We start from the raw sequence: 13646 nt of genomic DNA on the forward strand, positions 1-13646 counted from the left end.
TTTACAGTCCATGAGTTTGAGCACTGCATCGGGCTCTCTGCTGTGAACATGGAGCCCACTTTGGGTCCTCTGTTCCCCTCTTTCCTTGCCTCTCCCCTTCTCTCTCTCTCTCTCTCTCTCAAAATAAACATTTTTTCAAAAAGGCTTATAGAAGTCTGACAAAAGTTTAAGAAAATAAAATATTGTTGGATTCTATTTGCCAAATTTTGTCTTATTTTGCTTTTAAATGATAAATTAAGATTTCAGTCTTCTATTTTCAGGTACTTTGCTGAAAACAGTGAAGAGTCTTAATTACCCAAAATTGAAATGTCAGATTAGATAAAAATCAATACTTTCTTTTTCTTTTTTTTTTTTTTTTTTTAAAAAGTTGGGCTCTTGGCCCAACATGGGTCTTGAACTCACAAGTCCGAGATCAAGAGTCATATGCTCTACTGACTGAGCCAGCCAGGCGCACCTACCTATTTTTTTTTAACGTTTTATTTATTTTTGAGACAGAGAGAGACAGAGCGTGAGTGGGGGTGGGGCGGGTAGGGTGGGGGGGTGGGCAGAGAGAGAACAAGACACAGAATCTGAAGCAGGCTCCAGGCTCCAAGCTGTCAGCACAGAACCCGACATGGGGCTCGAACTCACAAACCACAAGATCATGACCTGAGCCAAAGTCGGACGCTTAACTGACTGAGCCACCCAGGCGCCCCCCATCCCCATTTCCTATTTTTAACACTGATTTTCAAGGAATAAAATTTCTATTAGGAAAATACAACATAATAGATTTGGTAAAGATCATTTTGGAGGTAGTTTATAGAAGAATTACCAATTTTAGACTCATTATTAATTTGTTATATTTCAGGCCTTTGGTCAATGGCTCTTATGTATGTAATGTAAGCTACATGTTACCTTAAGAAAGAAATAAAACTATGTAAACCTGTATAACTGACAAAGCCCCCAGGATTGCTAGCTATTGTTGGTAACACAACACTTGACCACAGGGCAGCACACGCGTACACCTAGTGGGTCTCTACTGGCTGTCGGCTTATTCCCTCTGCAAACACTGTGGAGGTCTCCCGTGGTTCTATTTTCTGCAGTGAAATATGGGAATCCACACTTATTTTAAAACATAACCAGAAAAAAGTGCCATTGCTGTCTTTAACATGAATTCCCTAGACTGCCTTTGTGGACGCCAGGGATTCCAAATCACCACCTGGAAAATGTAACTTTCCTGACCCCACAACTTTAATGAACTTGACAATTAGAATTTAATATATTCACATCTACTCCAACCTAAAACCAAAAATTCTCTGTTTAAAATGTCCCTCCTCATCCATTTCCCTGTCCCCCGCTGTTTGGTCTGTCTCTCTTGCTTCCTCAATGCTTCCCACTCTCCTCTGCCGACAGACTTCGTGAGAAAGCAGCTCAAATTTGCTGTATCAGTTTTTCAGCTCACGCTAACTTTTCAGCCCAATATGGTTGCCATACACTTCTACCAACAATACTTATGTTCGTGTGACCAGTGCCGTGTCTACGTCACCAAGTCCACTGGACAGTTTGAGTCACTCAATCACTCAGCACATCTGGTCGAGCCCTCCTCTTTCCTGAGGCACTTGCATCCCTCAGAACACATGACAGCATGCTCTTCTGGCTTTCCACTTATTTCCCAGGTTACTTGTCTTCAAGTCTTTTACCAACCTCTACCTTATCTTTGAAAATGCCCATGTTCTTTAGGGTCCAGCAAGCCCTTTTTCCTTCTTACTGTATTCTCCCTCTAGGCGATCCACTACATCATTTACTCCCAAGGTTTCAAATATCCTCGATGGGCCAATGGAGACTTCTATCGCCAGCCCAGACCTGTCTCCTAAGCTGAGTCTCTATGGCCACCTGCTTATCTGACCTTTCCATTTGGATGAGGCATTGGCATGCTGAGTTCCACAGAGTCAAACTTAACACTTGGTCTCCTCCCAAAACCGAGCCGTCTCTACCGCAAACCTGCTTCTTTTGCGCATGTCCTCTAACTGGCACCACTATGTATCCATTGCTCAACTCAGAAATATGGGTATTATCCTTGATGTCCCCCATTACCACCCAATAGAGACGACCAATTATTAAGTCCTGTTGATTTCACCTCCTACATGTTTCTCCAATCTCTTTACTTCTCTCCATCATTATTACCATCACATCAAGTCCAAGCCATTATCACTAACCTCTCCTGGAGCTCCCTAACTGGAGCTCAAGTAAATACTGTGGCTCTGCTCTAACGTATGATCTACTCAGGACCTAGAAAGCTGATTTTTTAATGTTTATTTATTCTGGGGGCAGGGGAGGGACAGAGAGAGAGAGGGAGACAGAGGATCCGAAGCAGGCTCTGCACTGTCAGCACAGAGCCTGACGCGGGGCTAGAACTCACGACCTGTGAGATCTTGACCTGAGACGAAACCAAGAGTTGGACCCTTAACCAATTGAACCACCCAGGTGCCCCTGGAATGCTATTTTTTAAATGGAAATTTGATCACATCATTCTTTTAAAACCAACAACACTTTTAATTATTTCTGCTCTTTACTAAAAGGATAAAGCTAAAGGTTTGTAATAAAAACTTAACAGCCCTGCCATTAGGTCTGGCCCTCACCTGCCTCTCCAACGTCACCTGTGTTGTTCTTTCCCTTTGTTAAACACACACATGTCTTTCCTTCCTCAGGAATCCTACCTCAGGATGTTCAATTTTACAGTTTTCTTTTCCCTCGAACTGGAGCTGGTAAACTTTTTTAGGAAAAGGCCAGAGAGCAAATATTTTAGGCTTCGTGGGCCAGTAGGTCACAGTCTGACTCAAGCACTCAGCTCTTATAGCACAGTCTGACTCAGCACAGATAGCACGTGGATAAGCCACACACAATGGACTGTGGGCTGGGGCACAGTTTGCCAACTCCTGTTCTAGAAAGCTAGACGCCCCTATCCCGACACTTACAGATTCATTTGAAGTACCATTTTCCTCACTGAAACTCTTCCTGATCAGGCTAAGCCCTCTTATTTGATGTGCTTTTACCTACCAAGTACATTTCTCTTTCATAGAACTAATTGCTATCACGACTAATTAGATATTTGTGAAAGTCTTTTGTCTATATCCATCTTCCCTGTAAGTCTGTAAATTCCATGACACTGGGGACTATATTTACTTTACTGTTTTATTCCCAGCATGTGGTGGAGAACACGACAGTCAGTAGCAATCAATAAATATTTGCTGAATGAATGAATGATTAATTTGCTATCTGACCTTTAGCTGGCAACTGTTTCTTTTTGAGCCTTAGTTCTCCATCTGGAAATGGATGATAGTAACAGCTTAGAACAGATAGAAACAGGTTTGTTTCAAGGTGAGATAACATGGGTGAGTGCATTTTGTGAAATTTAATACAAATTTAGGGGGAAAAAAAACAAGAAAGATGCCTTGATTGCCTAGTATGGGGTACACTGTAGCTCAAGGGGCAGGACAAATCCTCTGGCAGGATTTGCTGGCCCTCTAGCTAAGAAAGCTTTTGCTCTCTTAAGAGGCTGGAAAAAAACAAAACAGAGGGGTGCCTGAGTGGCTCAGTTGGTTAAGAGTCTGACTTTGGTTCAGGTCATGATCTTGCAGTTCCTGAGTTTGAGCCCCGTGTTGGGCTCTGTGCTGATAGCTCAGAGCCTGGAGCCTGGTTCAGATTCTGTGTCTCCCTCTCTATCTGCCCCTCCTCTGCTCACACTCCGTGTCTGTTTCTCAAAAATGAATAAACGTTAAAAAAAATTTATTTTTTAAAAAAACAAAAACAGAAATGAAACAAAGAACTGTGTGACAGAAAGCACGTGTGGCCCACAAAACCTAAAATATTTTAGTCTGGCCTAGAACGGTGTCTGAGATTAAGTAAATATTTTAATCAGTAAATAAATGAACGATTAATGTTTTCCAAAAACACTCATATTTTAATATTTTGGTGACTAAAAGACGGTGCCATTTTCTGACTCCCTTTCTTTTCTTCAATGGAGCAAGTGATCAAAATTGTAAACTACCCCCTCCCCAAAGGCTCTATGTTGACTTTAAATTTAACAGACAAAATAAAAAGAGTCTACAAGCATTTGCATTTTCCTCTCAATTATATCAACAGTTGCTCTTGAAGCAGAGAAGGTGTGGGGTGTCAGGGAGGTGGGATAGGAATGGGGACCTGGGGGCCCAGAAAACCACCGGAAAAGCTGGCTGTCGTGTTACACATGGGATTGCCATGTGGAGTCTAAATCGGCAGCAACCAATTCATCGTGTGGTGGACATTATTGAGTTTTTTTCCCATGGGGAATCCATCATTATATAGAAATTATAAACCAAACATTTACAGGAAATGATAAGGAGCTGGGTTTATTACAAAATAATAAAATGGAAATAAAGTGCACAAATGGAAAGGAATTTGGACTCAAAAGATCAGGCTTCAAGTCTGAACTCTACCACTTACTCAACCTACCACTGGGAGCAAATCCATTAGTCTCTCTCTGAGCTTGTGTTTCTTCATCTAGAAAAAGGGAGTCAATATCATTGGTGCCATTCAGTGGGTGGCCATTGGGAGCTTTACATACATTTGATCTTTATATCAAGCTGCAAACTGGCCATTACTAGCCCCAAAATACAGATGAAGAAACCGATGCTCAGAGAGGTCAAGTAACTTGCTCAAAGTGATACCACCAGGAAGAACCAAGAGGTGTGGAGTCAAATCCTGACTCGAGCAACACTACCAGTGAAACCTCTGATTAAGATATTTAACCTTCTTAGGCCTTGTACATGTCTTATCTCACAAAACACACGTGAAACCTAATTTCTATGAAATTCCTCTATATTAAGTTACCGACTTAGACTTTAAAGGTAGATGTTTTCCTACGAAGTTCTCTCTTAAACCTAACTCTATGTCTCTAGAACAGTAAAAAGGGGATATGCTCTCCCTTCTGTGTATCATAAGAACAACTTAAGTTGAGAAAGCATTAATGCTTAAGAGTATTGGATTTCAATCATGTCTTTTGAGTACCACAGTGACCATGAATTCTATTTATTCCACATCGATTCCCATCCTGCTTTTGAACCAACCCCCTTTTAATATACGGCATGTCAGTTGATTATTAAATCTTTATTACCTTTGCTTCATTATCTCATGTAGTCTCCCATGTTGGACACACTGTTTCTCCAATTCATCATTTCTTCTCTGTAACTTTTCCAGTTTGTCATACGTATACCTTTTCTCTTGACTGAGCTGAGCTATTTCAGATCTAGAGAGGTGAACACACAGAAATGACAAGGTGTTAAAGGTTCTCACCACCAGAGCATGTTTTTACTGTATAACCTTAGCATCACCTTCAACTCCATACTTAAACATAACAGTGTGAAGACAAGCTATTTTATATAAAACAGAATATCTCAGAAATTGCAAACTGTCTAGTGGAGACATACAATGCATTCAGGGACTCAAGTGGTGCATAGAGAAAGGAATAAAAACTTGCTCCGAAAGACATGGCGTCTTCAAGGAGCGACACAAGAGTGATCATGACTCGTATTCATACCCAATATTTCTCGAGTGCCTATCACAGGCCAGCTACCATGCTGTTAAAGGAGCAACCCCAGATCCCATCTCTATGATGGGGAGTTGTTTCTTTTAATTAACATAGCTAATGCAATGGCACATGATTTAAGTCCTATAGTTCCAAAAGGCATAATAATGAAAAATGGCACTCCTCTATCCCCGACCCCATCTCCAGCTTCTCAGTGTAACTACTAGTATTTCAGTGTGTGGTTAAATCAAGATCTCTATTTACATTCTGTGGCTACCTGAATATTGGTCATTGCTGGCTAAGTAGTTTATTATGTCAGTGGGCTTTAGGGTAGGGTGACAGAACGTGAAGCCATCTTATCCAGTGGGAGATTTTTAATATCAGTGTCTATAATTCTTTCCTCTGTGGCCATTCGGCTTCTCAACAGAAGAATCCTCCTGTTCCCTGCTTATTGTGTATAATACTAACCAGCAGTGTTCTAGGGGCTGGTTGGAAATAGAGAGGTAGGGATCTCGCCTTTCAGAATGCAGACTTTCTATTAATTTCTCTCATCTCCCCTTCAGTGCCCCTCTTTTAACCAGAGCCTGCTGGTTTAAGCTCTTCAGAGAGGAAGGCTCTAATTTCCTGGGTGGAGAAGGACAGTCACTGGCTGCATGGGGTGGGGGTGGAACTGTCAATTTTGCTTTCAGTCCTAAGTTCCACTTCTGCCTTCCAAGTTTTTCTGGAATCCTGAGAGCAGATCAGCTTGCTTCACAAAGAAGTGCCCCTCTGTAGACACTGAAGCCTCACCTTCCTCCACTTTGCTACAACAGGTACCATTTCCCTGTCTTCTTTCTGTCTTCACATATTTCATTTTTGGGATCACAGATATGTACTCTGGTGATGATTAATGCCCCTCAGGAAATATGCTTGCTGCCTCTTCTGTATCATGGAGGATTAGCTCAAGTCTCAAAATCTGAAGATCAGAAAGATATCTCTCCGGGAAAAACTGTATCCCTGTCCTTGATTTACATAAACCTTGCTCCCGTGGTCACCACCTCCTCATGTTCCACTGTCCCACAGACTGGAACTGAAAGTTTAAAATTCTTGCAATTAAAATACGAGCAGTTAACGACTGGTTTGTTTCTTGAAGTTCAAGTAAGACACTTGATGCAGAACTACGTCCCTCCAAAGAAAGGATTCCTCCTCCATTATTAGGTGAGAGAGTCTTTTCTTCCCGGTCAAGAGAAGATGTGGGTTTGCTCCGCATCATTGGAAGGACCAAGCGGTGTCACTGTACCAAGCAATTTGTCACTCTGTGTTCACCTCATTCCCCATTTTGTTTTCATCTTGATTCAAGCGTCACCTCAAAGGAAGCTCGCCCTGATTAATACTTTGCAGTTCTCAATGTGTCAGCACATTTTTTTAAACTACCTCTGGCTTTTACTCATACATTAGCTTATCATTTATTCCTCTGAATTGTGCCCTACGCCTCATCTTTCTTACTAGATTATACATGAGGGCCGGGATTATCTCATTTTCGAGCTTAGATCAAGTACTCGATCTACATTTGCTTCTTCTAATAAGAATTCACCTATATTTGAAATAGTCTAAATCAGTCAATAATGGTTTAGGTTTCTCCTTTCAAAATCACATACAATATACGAGAATGTAATGCAGTTATAAGAAATTGTTAGTGTTCTTGTAAGATAGTGTCTCCTATCATAACAAGGGCTATGCGCTGAAATTAATCCCCAAAAGACAAAAAATATCCTTAAACCTGATTAGGAAAACATGCAGAAGAATGAATGTCTGTTCTCAGGTACTTCCCCAGAAAAAAGTCCCTTTTTAAAAGAATAATCATAAAGGAAACATAGACTTTACATTATAAAAATATAAAACCTTTACACACAAAAAATCATAATGTTCATAGTAGCATCCTTTCTAGCAGCAGTCTTGCTCTGTAACCCAGTATCTGCAAACTTAACCCAGAAATATGTCAACAGAAGACTGGTTACGTTACTTATGCAAAGGAATATCAAGAGGCTATTCTGACAGTGTGGCTGTTAGGGTTATTCATTGGCCTAAAAATATGATATACTGGTAAGAAAGGAAAATAAGTAAAAATCAGCATATAAAGTGGTTCCATTTTATAATCAAAAATATTTTTTTAATTAAAAAATTTTTTAATGTTTTATTTTATATTTGAGAGAGTGAGCATGAGTGGTGGAGGGGCAGAGAGTGAGGGACACACAGAATCCGAAGCAGGCTCCAGGCTCTGAGCTGTCAGCACGGAGCCCGATGCGGGGCTCAAAGCCACGAACCACAAGATCATGACCTGAGCCAAAGTCGGACACTCAACTGACTGAGTCACCCAGGATCCCCTAATCAAAAATATTTTGATGTGTATATCATATATTAGTATTGACTATCTCTAGGTGTCAGAATTAGGAATTTTTTTTAATTTATTTTCCTTTCCTGTATTTTTTGAATTTTTGCAATGGATACCTATTTAAGACAAAAAATAAAGTCATGTTAGCTGAACCTACTGTGGTAATCATTTCACAATACATGTAAATCAAAGCATTTAACATGCTGTACATCTTAAACTTATACTGATGCACATCAAATATACCTCAATAAACCTGGAAAAAAAATTTTGAAAGTCACTCTGATTTTGAAAAAAATTCATGAAAAACAAAAGGAACCGGGAACAAAATTTGCAAAATTAAAAAAAGAAATGGGAACACATAAGAAACCTAATCTAAACGATTAGAGGAATCATTTAATAAAGTGCTGTCCCACTCTCCATCAAAATTCCAATTAAAAACAAATACAGAGAGGGCACGTCGGTGACTCAGTCGGTTAAGCGACCGACTTGGGCTCAGGTCATGATCTCAGGGTTCGTGAGTTCCAGCCTAGCCTTGGGCTCTGTGCTGAGAGCTCGGAGCCTGGAGCCTGCTTCAGATTCTGTGTCTCCCCTCTCTCTCTGTCCCTCCTCTGCTCACATTCTGTCTGTCTCTCTCCCTCTGAAAAATAAATAAACATTAAAAAAAACCGCAAATATGGAGAATATAAAACAAATGTTCACAGAGGATGAAACAGAAATGGCCAATAAACATTTATAAAATATACAATTTCCACTATTACTCAAAGAAACGCATAATAAAATCGGATTCTGGTTGAGTATTTATTGCACGCCGACTCTCCACCAGGTAGTGGAATCCATCCTTCATATTAATGATGGCAATTAATTCCTCAGGGCAAGTGTTTCTTTCCTTTTCTCTGTGAGGTAAATAGGAGGTTTAATGATTTGCCTGAGGTCACCGGAATGGTGATTAGCCCCGCCCAGATACAAACACTGGCCTACTCATCTCTAAAGGGGCTGTCTGGCCCACCATGCAATATTGCCTCTCACTTTTCCTTTCTTAAATCTCTCACTTTTTCTTGTCACATACTGAGATGGGTACATATATACTGAGAAGAATTTAGCGTAGGACTTGGGCAAAGTCGTACACATTAATAGCCTTCAAAGGCTTCCTGTGATTGAAGCAGAAACAAAAAAAACAGGTTTATTGTTTTTGGACGAATGATCCCCTTTTAGGGTATCTCAACTAAGGGGATCATCAAAAATTCAGAATTATGGACAAGATTATTATTATTCATTACAGTTAAAAACCGGAAACATCTTAAATGTCTAATGAATTATGCATACAAATGGCTCCATTACAATTGTTTCCAGAGTAGTGATGTAGACATGCATGTTCATTGGATAATATATGCAGTGTAACTCACTCACCAGGTACACGTACACGTACAGACACATTTACATCCACACGCAAATTCACTGAAAGGAAGTATGCCACAGGTTAACAATAGTTAGCTGGATAGTGATGTCACAGGATATTTTTTCTTTTTTTTTTTAATTAAAAAAAATTAAAAAAAATTTTTTTTAATGTTTTTTTATTTCTGAGACAGAGACAGAGCATGAGTCGGGGAGGGGCAGGGAGCGAGGGAGACACAGAATCAGAAGCAGGCTCCAGCTGTCAGCACAGAGCCCGATGTGGGGCTCGAACTCATGAGCTGTGAGATTATGACTTGAGCCGAAGTTGGATGCTTAACTGACTGAGCCACCTTGTAGTTATAGCCAAATGCTCTATGAGGTTGTCTTACATGACCACAAAAATATAAATGTTATTTTGTAAAAGTATATACTACTACCAGGTATTTTATTGCTAGAATATTTTTTTCTGCTCTACATATTTTTGGGTTTTTTTTTTCCCCTTTGCTTAAAATGCTGATTTGACTTCCAAGTTCCAATGTTCGATAAAAACTTTGTAAGTGTACACAGACATCATCTCTTGTCTCTCTGGAGCCCATGATATACTGAAAGAAATAGATTGCAAAGTTCAGAGAGTAAACTTCCGGCACAAGTTTCTGTGTTAGTTTGAGGTTACATTTGTGGCACGGTTATCCAGTGTCATATAAAAGGACAGATGACTCTAATGCATTTTCATTGAAAATTTAGGTAATTTCTGGCTTCACAGAAGCATGAACTTTCCCCTGCATTTTTATACACCAGTTATATTGTGTAATTGCATTTGCATGAAGTATGATATTTTACTACTATAATTAGGATTACAGCAATAACTCTTTTTTAAGGGAAAACACGACCCCGTCATTTTTTAATCTTTTAGATTCTCACTCGGCTTTTGGTGACAATTAGCAGAGGTCAGTATCAGTCGTTCCTTGTAGAATATAATTTTTGTAGCATCCCAACCTAACATCATCCAAACATGCCGGGGAAAAAAAATAGTTCAACCGGGTGTGTGTTCTTTACTTCAATTAAACTCACACAGTTGGATACCGACTGTTGCCAAAACAGTAATATAATTTATACATTATAGTCCACACAGTAAAACTACACTAAAAGTCATTTAACAATATTTATAACACCATAAAATACAGTGTTAAAATATATGAACTGCAATATGTACCAAAATTATAAAATTTGTTTCTCATCATCAGTGATTAAAACCAGGATCATTGCTCTAGCCTCAATACCCACAACCCTAGTGACAGATTAGAATTCAAATCTTAATGATCAATTTACAATTAACAAGATAGAAGTGAAACAAATTAAACCAACCATTATATATAACGAGACCCAATGGACTCCCATTGTTCCTCTTAATTACAAAACGCAAATCACAAATACACAATGGGCAGTGTTAGACATCAATCCACAAGCCTAGCAACCCAGAAAGTGACAATGACAGAAAAGAGAGGAGACGCAAAGCCGCATAGACCGGGGTTGTGTGCTCCCGAGCCCTTCTCTTCCACAAGCAAGTGCTGAGACCCTGCAACCCAGCACAGCCTTGATCTCCGCTCTGCAGCTGCCCGAGGCTCACCCCTCCCAGTGCCCAACCTTTCTCAGCTCTTTCGCAGGCCACGGTCAGAGCACAGCAAACCACACCACAAACATCTCACTGCTGATTCATCCAAGCGCCTGCGGAGAGGGAACACTTCCCTCACTTGGATAAAGAGAAATCACAGTTGCACCAAGGATATTTAAATATCTCCACTTACCAACCTCAAAAACAAACCCTATCCCTGTAATAAGCTCTCGGGGTCCCGGGAAAGAGAGACGGAAGGGTAGCTAAAGTTTATGAGAGCGTCAACTAAAATCAGCCAGAATGTCTGCCCGGTGCCAATTAAGAGCAAAATGGAATTAATTCTCTCGTCTCGTGGTCAAAAAACAAGCTATGTAAAAGGCACAGGATCGGCAGTTCATTTTTAGTTTTAAAATGGGACGTGCCATTCACAAACCCTGGAGTTGCAGACACCATCCAGGCAGCATGGCACGCGCCGTGCAGAAAGTACCCTGCTAACGGCTATGGAGGGCTTCCAGAGAACGGGAGCGATAGGACTTAAGTTACTTGGGGAGAAAACACGTACATCAGACACACACGGAGAAACCGTTTCAAAACACTTGCCCAGAGCAGCCCAGCACGGGGCTGGGGTAAGGAGTTAGAGACCACGGAATGGTGAGCCCAGATTGTCAGCTTTCCTAGCGACTGCATGGGCTCCAGTCAAATGGCTGGATCTGTGAACTAAAAAATAAAGCTTATTATCAATGGTAAGAATCCATTTGGTTGGTATGGGATTATAAATAACATGGAACCCTTAGAGAAACGGCATGGGCAAGACGAGGGAAGCAACAAGGACTGTTTTAAATTGTTGACCGGCACAAAATAAATACACCTACTTTTAAGAAAAATTGTACCATAGTACTCTGAGGAAAAGCCGGATCAAAATTACCATGTGGTTTAATTATTTTGGAGACTGAGCTTCCACAACGATGACAATTTTAGAGAGCTCAGAAAATTCCAAGATTTTCCTCACCTCAAAGCACAGGAAAAATTATTTATCCCAAAAGTTTAGTATCGGGTATACAGAGGCATGCTCCTGGAGGTCTCCCATAAGGCTTAGTAAGTTTATAATCTTTTTTAAAAAAAGAAACACTTTGAGCCCTTCAGGTTCTATAGGTGAATTCAAAGCAAAAGGTAATGTCGAAATCACATGTTACATTTTATATGAATTTTGAAAATGTCCTAGGCTTCAGGGAGGGAGCCAGCAGGAAAAGAGACTCAGTCAGTGGACAAGAAATTAAGAGTAAACAAACAAACAAACAAGCAAACAAACAAAAAAACCTTAAAATCACAGTTTAGCCTACTGACCACCTTCTTGTGAGATACACAAAATGAATACGTTGTAAACTTTGGGGGCTCCTAGAAGTCTTACCTGTAATAAGCAACAATTTTTTGAGTGCTTATGATTACCAGGCCTTAGTTTGGGGTCCACTTGTAAAGTTACAGTAGACGCCTATTCTAATTCTTCAGATTTACAAAACAAGGCGTCAGAGCAGGACTTGAAACACAACCAGATCCACATTTCCCTGATCCTCCTTTGCCTTTAAAAAGTATTTCCTTGTGGTATAGACTTTGTGTCTGTCAGAACGGCACTCAGACCCTCCCCGGAAAAGACAATAATGGCTACATCAAAGTCAGATCCAAATCACCCCTGTCAAGACCCTTCCAACAATGCCATCGGCTACAGTTATATTTCTACGTATCAAGCACGGTGCCAGGTGCTTTACATATGCATGGCTGTATATATGTGTTCCCGTGTATCTCTCTATATTTCTGATTCCCACAACAGTCCTGCAACATGATTTTAGAAATGTTTTTCAGATGGAGAAGCTGAGGTTTGCAGAGATTAGGCAATGTACCCAAGGTCATGAAGCCCAGGGGCAGAGTGAGACTCAAACCTAGCTCTTTCTGAATTCCAAAGTGCTTTTTGCTGCACACCGCCTGTCATCAACAAAGGAACAGGTTGGGACCAGAGTCAGATTAGGATATGGGGGGAGGGGGTGAAACCACACTTGTTTCATTCATTCAGTCAGTAAATATGTGTTGCGTGCCATCTGTGTGTCAGGCATAAAAGAACATACCCAACTGACAAAGTAGTGGTCAGGAACCGGAGGCATCCTAAGCAAGAGGAGGTGGAGAGGGGCTGGTGTTCATTTTCACTGGATCAGTACAGGGTGAATGAACAGATCTAGAGCAGGAAAAAGAGGACCCAGGGCACAGGGCACAAGTTGACCCAGGGTCACGGGTTTACCCTCACATGACAAGCATGCCTACTTCTCCATGGGCATTTTTTTTTAAGTTTTTATTTATTTTGAGAAATAGAAAGCATATGTGCGTGAGTGAGGGAGGGGCAGAGAGAGAGGGGGAGAGAGAGAGGGAGAGAGAGGGAGAGAGAGAGGGAGGGGAAAGAGAGAATCCCAAGCAGGCCCCGCGCTGTCAGAGCAGAACCTGATGCAGAGCTCGAACTCACGCACCAACCCTGAGATCATGACCTGAGCTGAAGTCGGATGCTTAACTGACTGAGCCATCCAGGCGCCCTACTCCATGGGAATTTAAAGATTAAATTTTCTTTCCCAAACTTTCTTATCATAACTACTTTGGCCTGGATTTTCTTTGGTAGTAGATGTGAAATATTATACTTATCACAAGAAAGATCATTGGCTTCGGAACTAGAAATATCGAAGATAGAACTC

The 13646-nt window shown here is 40.7% G+C and overlaps 1 protein-coding gene across 10 annotated transcripts in view; it reads right to left on the bottom strand.

The window, feature by feature from the left end:
- SDCCAG8 (SHH signaling and ciliogenesis regulator SDCCAG8) overlaps nt 1–13646 on the bottom strand; it is a 245777-nt gene that overhangs the window by 72342 nt on the left and 159789 nt on the right. For 8 of the 10 annotated variants that reach the window (XR_013553167.2, XM_078440951.2, XM_078440950.2 and 5 more), the window contains one exon: nt 5132–5263. Coding sequence is in view for 8 of the 10 variants with exons in the window: in XM_078440951.2 (XP_078297077.2) it covers nt 5132–5263 (132 nt within the window). In the remaining 2 variants the exon portion in view is untranslated. Of the gene's footprint in view, nt 1–5131; nt 5264–8369; nt 8549–13646 lie in introns of those variants that run through there. The other 2 variants (XR_013553168.2, XM_078440954.2) reach the window with 2 other exon arrangements.

Source organism: Panthera onca, chromosome F1 (assembly GCF_046562875.1).
Source record: "Panthera onca isolate mPanOnc1 chromosome F1, mPanOnc1 haplotype 2, whole genome shotgun sequence".
NCBI lineage: Eukaryota > Metazoa > Chordata > Mammalia > Carnivora > Felidae > Panthera > Panthera onca.